Source organism: Lynx rufus, unplaced genomic scaffold (assembly GCF_022079265.1).
Source record: "Lynx rufus isolate CCGP_SWC_20201006 ecotype Redwood Valley unplaced genomic scaffold, mLynRuf1.p SCAF_1, whole genome shotgun sequence".
Classification (NCBI taxonomy): domain Eukaryota; kingdom Metazoa; phylum Chordata; class Mammalia; order Carnivora; family Felidae; genus Lynx; species Lynx rufus.
The window spans coordinates 204,507,879-204,513,878 of NW_025814823.1; the positions used below are offsets into that span (position 1 = coordinate 204,507,879).

General features: G+C 46.4%; 1 protein-coding gene across 3 annotated transcripts in view; it reads right to left on the minus strand.

The window, feature by feature from the left end:
• Positions 1-5,664, minus strand: part of NNT (nicotinamide nucleotide transhydrogenase) — a 96,022-nt gene extending 90,358 nt beyond the window's left edge. Inside the window, exons 1-2 of one of the 3 annotated variants that reach the window (XM_047092863.1) lie at positions 5,579-5,664; positions 25-228 (exon numbers count right to left, since the gene is read on the minus strand). In XM_047092863.1, coding sequence (XP_046948819.1) covers positions 25-181 — 157 coding nt within the window. In that variant the 5' untranslated portion in view covers positions 182-228; positions 5,579-5,664. Of the gene's footprint in view, positions 1-24; positions 229-5,023; positions 5,104-5,323; positions 5,342-5,578 lie in introns of those variants that run through there. The other 2 variants (XM_047092871.1, XM_047092852.1) reach the window with 2 other exon arrangements.
• Between the last annotated feature and the right edge of the window lie 336 nt (positions 5,665-6,000).

Consider the following 6,000-nt stretch of genomic DNA (forward strand, 5'->3'; position numbering starts at 1 on the left):
ATATACACTGAAGTGAGACTTTACCTGGTTTGGCAGGGGCTTTACACCACAGTGCCTGATGAGTATGAAATGTTCGTAAAAAATCCTTCTTCCCGGGTATAATCTTACAGGACCCCAAATTGCTACGTAAAGGACACGAACAGCCAGTCACCACGGTTTTCAGTAGGTTCGCCATGTTCATATGAGCTCCCAACTTCCTGAATCCCAAATTTCCTTGAGGGTAAATCACTAAGAAGAAAGAAAATAAAATATTTATATGCCAAGAAAAACATACTTTGTCATTTGAACATCAAAAATTTTTTTTAAAAAATACTAATTCAAAGAGCTTGGAATATAACAGCTGTATGTGGGCATCTACAGTGAATTTTATTTGCCAAGTCCTTTACTTAGAGAAGATGCTTCAAAAGTTTGTTTCCAATTCATATATTTAAAACTCGGAATCCATTCTCCCACTTAAAACTGTGGTTATAAACTCACTATTCAATTCCAAGCCTTGGTCACCTTAATTGATCCTTAATGTAGCAGGGAAGCTAAAAAAGAAAATTGCTATAGAGTCCAATCACATCTTACATGAAAGTTATCTTCTAAGTCTGCATGCGCAGCAAAAATTGCATAGTCACCCTTGGATTTCCCTTAAATTGTCTATAATGCTGTATAGTACAATAGCAACTTGTTTAGCTACAAATGTTGTACAGAAAACACTGGCAACCTATTCAGTGCAGCAAGATGCTTATCCTGTAAGACCCCCTGAATTGAGCCTGAGTGAACATGAGATTCGTGTCTGCCAAGTGCTCATCTCAAGAAAATTAAGCATGTGTGGGATATGACTCCAATTTTAAAAAAGAAGAATGTCAATATCACATAGGTTTGTGCTTGTAGATATGGGTGGAACTAGGAACTCTTCCATCAGTGGTTCTCACAAGCGGCCACTTTGCACCAGCTCTAACTGGGCTGGATGGAGGATCACTGACCTTTGCTGTTACTGACCTAAGCTTCAGTGGCAACCTCCATTGTTCTCCATGGCAGATCCCCAGGGGTGCATGGAAGGCACGCCCACCATCCCCTTGATTCTCAGAGTTCCCCCATCCTTCTTTTCTTTCCTTCAAAATCAGGAAGCAGAAGATTTGGAACTCTCAAGTCAAATTCAGCTGACTCCACCAACTACACTTTTAGGCTCTGCCCCATCATGTGGGCCCTCAGGAGGCCCAGCACCCAATCCCAGCAGTTCCATGAACATTCTTCCAGTCTCCAGAGGAAGAAGGGTCTAGTTCACTCAGAGCTGCTGCCACAACTCCCTGAAGCAACTTCTTACAAATACCAGAAAGCAACACGGGGGATGGAAATCCTTAATCCAGATGGTGCTTATTCTTAAAATGACCTTTAATTCAACAAACACATATAGAGGGCTGAGTTTCAGAGTCACAGTCATTAGAAGCATCTGTGGAATCACACTGGAATAGATCACATGCTCTGAGATAAGAAAAGTCAACAAGTAATAACACTACAGAGTAAGGCAAGTCCAAAGTTCTTTGAGGGATCAAAGGAGATTATGTCCTCCTACAGAGCTCAGAAAAAGAAAAAAAACACATTTGAGATAGAGAGAGTAATATGAAAAAAGCTAAGGAAGAGGAAGTATGCAAGATGGGTTCAGGCATGCAATCAAAAATGTATAATAATGCTTTGCACTTGAACAGGTTTTTAGATTTTCAGTGTTTCCACATGTCATTTCATTTCAATCCCAAGCACCCCTGAATCCCATAAATACACTCCTCATTTATTCATGGGTCACTTCTGGGTTGTTCATGGCTGAAAACAGAGAGCCAAAAATTCGAAACTCAGCCACATATTCAAAACAGTCACTGAATCTATGCCAACAACCAAGGGAGATACAAAGATATATAAAAGGTAATTCTTGCCTTGGGGGAGATTTGTCCTACCATTACCAATGACCTAGTCTTATCTCCGCCTCCCCATTCACTCTAGTTTCTCTTCTTAGATCATCCCAGCTCCCCAACAACCACTGTTCTCATGGGGCTGATGAGGTTTACCCAGACCTCACCAGGGAGAGAACAAAGCTAGATATAATAGAGCCCGTGTATTGTCTAAGTTGGCCACTTCACTCCCTGAATCTCTCTGCACCTCAGTCTGCTCATATATAAAAGCACAAGAAAGTTTGTTTGTAGGGCCCCATTAGGCTCTAAAACATTTATGAATAGATTTTACAATGTTTTAAAGCAGAAGTCCTGTTTCGGGCCATCTGGAAAAACAGCCTTGCCTACTTGGAAAATGGTAATTTGATGTTGAATAGATCCCTGGCATCAGATGGCAATTAAGGCAGAGGACTTCAGAGGCCAATTTCGCCCCAAAATTCCAATTTATTTAAGTTATAAACATGTAAGACAGTGAACAGAAAGTAGTTTTATTGGTAAGGCACCAATTAGCTCAGTTAAGTGTCTGCCTTCAGCTCAGGTCATGATCTCACGTTTCTTGAGTTCAAACCCCATATCGGGCTCTCTACCGTCAGCACAGAGCATGCTTCAGATCCTCTGTTCCCCCTCCCCCTCCCCCGCTCCTGTCCCACTCATACTCTATCTTAAAAATAAATTTAAAAAAGGCACCTGGGTGGCTCAGTCAGTTAAGCGTCTGACTTCGGCTCAGGTCATGATCTCACAGCTCATGAGTTTAAGCCAGGTGTCAGGCTTTGTGCTGACAGCTTAGAGCCTGGAGCCTGCTTCAGATTCTGTGTTTCCCTCTTTCTTTGCCCCTCCCCTGCTCACACTGTGTGTCTCTCTCTCCTTCAAAAATAAATAAACATTAAAAAGTAAATAAACAAATAATGTTTAAGAAAGTAGTTTATTGGCAAGAACAGTCCCTATCGCTAAGACTAAATTAAATACAAATGACCCTGAAATATATTCAGAGAATATTTGAATGTCCCCTATCATTATTTTAAAGCTATTTTATTCATGTGCTTCTATGGCTTTGAAGCAATGGGGGAAAGCTTTACAACTCAAAACTGAAAAAAAAATTTAGTATACCACTCATACAGCAGTGTAATGTAAGTTATTTGGGCAACTATCTCCCCTAATAGGTACTAAAACTCTTGAGGGCAAGCACGTCAGAATGATGACAGCCTAGGAGGCTAACAAGGTGAACTGTGGGTTGCAAGCCCTCATTCTGCAATTATTAGCTGTGTCCTTGGCAAGTCAGTCACTTACCTTCTCTGAACCTGATTTTCTCATCTTTAAAATGATAATAGCACCTGTGTTATATAGGGTTGTTGTAAGGAGTAAAAGGACACAATATCTTTATTGCTATTACTACTCACTTTGGTATTACCTCCGGCCCAGCGCTTTGCACAAAGGAGGAGAACAAGTACTTTTTAACTGAATGAATAAATAACTAGGACTAGGTAACCTGAAACCTGTGTGTCTATAAAAACACATTCTTTCTCCAGAGTTTCAGGAAATTTCCTTCAAAAACGAAATGCTGTGTAGCCTTGCGGAAGATTGATTCCATCAGCAAAGGTAAACAGCTTAGCACATTGCTGATAAAAAAGTAGTCCTAAACTGTCCATTTAATAAAAAAATTTTTTAAAGCCAGGTTTGCAAATAAAAGGTGTGCAACGGAGAAAAGGGGAATATTTTTTCTTCTTTAATTTTTTTATAGTTTCAGATTTTTACTTAAATTCCAGTTAGGTAACATATAGTGTAATATTAGTTTCAGAAGTAAAATTTAGTGATTCATCACTTACATATAACACCCAGTGCTCACCACAACAAGTGCCCTCCTTAATCCCCATTACCCATTTAACCCATCCCCCCTCCAGCAAACCTCAGTTTGTTCTCTATAGTTAATAATCCAGTTAAGAAATGGGCAGAAGTGGGACACATGGGTGGCTCAGTTGGCTAAGCGAGGGACTCTTGGTTTCCGTTCAGGTCATGAGTTGGAGCCCCAGCACGAGATCTGTTTGGGATTCTCTCTCTCTCTCAAAATAAATAAACATTTTAAAAATGGCAGAAGACATGAACATTTTTAAAGAGGGAAGCACTTTAATAAAAGCATGCAAACACCATGGGAAGAGTCTGTCCTAAAAGACTCCTTATAAAGAGATCGCTTTAGGACTGCCCTGCACCACAGGGCGAATAAAGGACGCCTGCCACCGTAAACAAGTTACGTTTTTAAAGCGAAACATACCAACCAAGGACACAATACCCTACAGAAGCTTAGACTGGCAGGCAGCGTGACCTCGCCCAAACCCACCGGTCCCGCCCCTCCTTGGGCAACTACACTACAGCTTGGCTGGCATCTGCGCGGGACCGCTATTTATAACCTTCCCTGGAAGCCTATTGGCCCCGGTCGCTTTACAGCCATTCCTCCTCCGGGGTTCAGATCAGCTCTGCCCCCACTGCTGTCTCCTCCCGGTCGCCAGCCCGGGCCCCTCTCTCTGCCTGGATGAAGTTTGCTCAGACCACCAACCCTCACAGACATACACACTCACAACTTTCGCTCGCCACCTCCTAAGTCTCCAAACGATCGCCGACCCTGAATTCCCTCAAGGTTCAAGCACAATTTCGGGGCGTCCAGCTACCACCTCTCTGGGCGCACCCTCTATGGAAAGTCCTCTATGACCTCCCCCCTCCTCCCATTTTGCCGGTCGAGATGACCCCGTAGGACTCCTGCTGTCCTCCCAAAGCTCCAAGACCTGCACCTACACAGCTGCCGCCTCGTTCCCTGCCCTCTGCAAGGACCCAGTTTCCCAACCACCCGCCCGCTCCCTTCCACGTCGCCCCGGCAAAAGACAAGGAATGGGGCCCTCAAGGCACGGTTCTCCTTCCGGACCCCAGCCTCTGGCCTGCGGGCGCCCGGGTGCACCCCACATCCAGGTCCCTACCGACCCCGCCCCCTTCTCCCTGACAGGTCTCCTCCCCTGCGGGGGCCCGGACCATCCCCAACAGCCCCGCGCCCCCTCCCCAGCTGTGCCCCAAACGCGCGCCAGGACTGCCCGCGCCGCGCGGCTCACCTTGGCTGGGAGGCAGGGCGGCCGGGCAGCGCGCCGCGAGGGAAGCCGCGCTGGCAGCCCCGGGCTCGGGCCCCGCGGAGCTGCGCCTCCAACCCGGAAGAACAGCCCCAACCCGGCGGCGGCGGAGGCCACGTGACGGCGGCGCAGCCCCCCAACCCCCACCCCCAAGCCCCCTTCTCCGCCCGGAGCCCCCTCCCCACCAGGCCCTTCTGCCCTCCGGGCCCCCGGAGCCTACCGCCCTCCCTCCGGACAAGAAAGCGACCGCACCAAACGCCCCCTTAGCGCGCCAAGGCTAGTTACCCCAAAGGGCCCTCCACTCCTGGGTGGCAACCAAAACCTCTTTGTCTTGGGCTCGACCCGAGGCCCCCTGCCCCGCCTCCGCGCCTTCCCTCGGCGCGTCCTTGTCAATCAAACCTGGAGCCCAACGCGGCCGCTGAAGTTTTCAAGGCTACATTTGCTCTCTCCCCTGGAGAGCCAGTTACAATCCCAAGTGTGATTTCCTCTCTAGTGTCCCACCAGAGCAAGTAAGAGGGTAATATAATTCCACTTTGGTACCTTTCCTCTAGCACTCTAGGAAAAATCAGAACTTCTGTAACAGAAGAGGACCAAAAGGAAAGTGGGAGGAGGCCAAGGGGTGGTGAAGGGCGGGAATGAGGGCGTTGTTGTTCCTTTTTGCCGGGAGAGGTGGAGTTAAATTCCTCGGAAACGATGTCAAGGCCCGAAAATTAACACACGTCTACGTATTCGTCTTCCCCCGATGGGCCCAGAGAAAGCCGTGTGCTGCTGGTAGTATTAATATCCAACGGCTAGAGAGCGTCTTTGGTGGACCTTAAGTGTCTTGAGAAGGCCTAAGTTGACTTCAGCAAAACATGAGCCTATTCTTTGAGCATAGTTGTTAGTCTGCAGGTGTTTTCTGATTGAAAGTGGGAAGAATAAAATTTACAGTATAAAATGGTTCACTTGCCCAAAGCTGAATT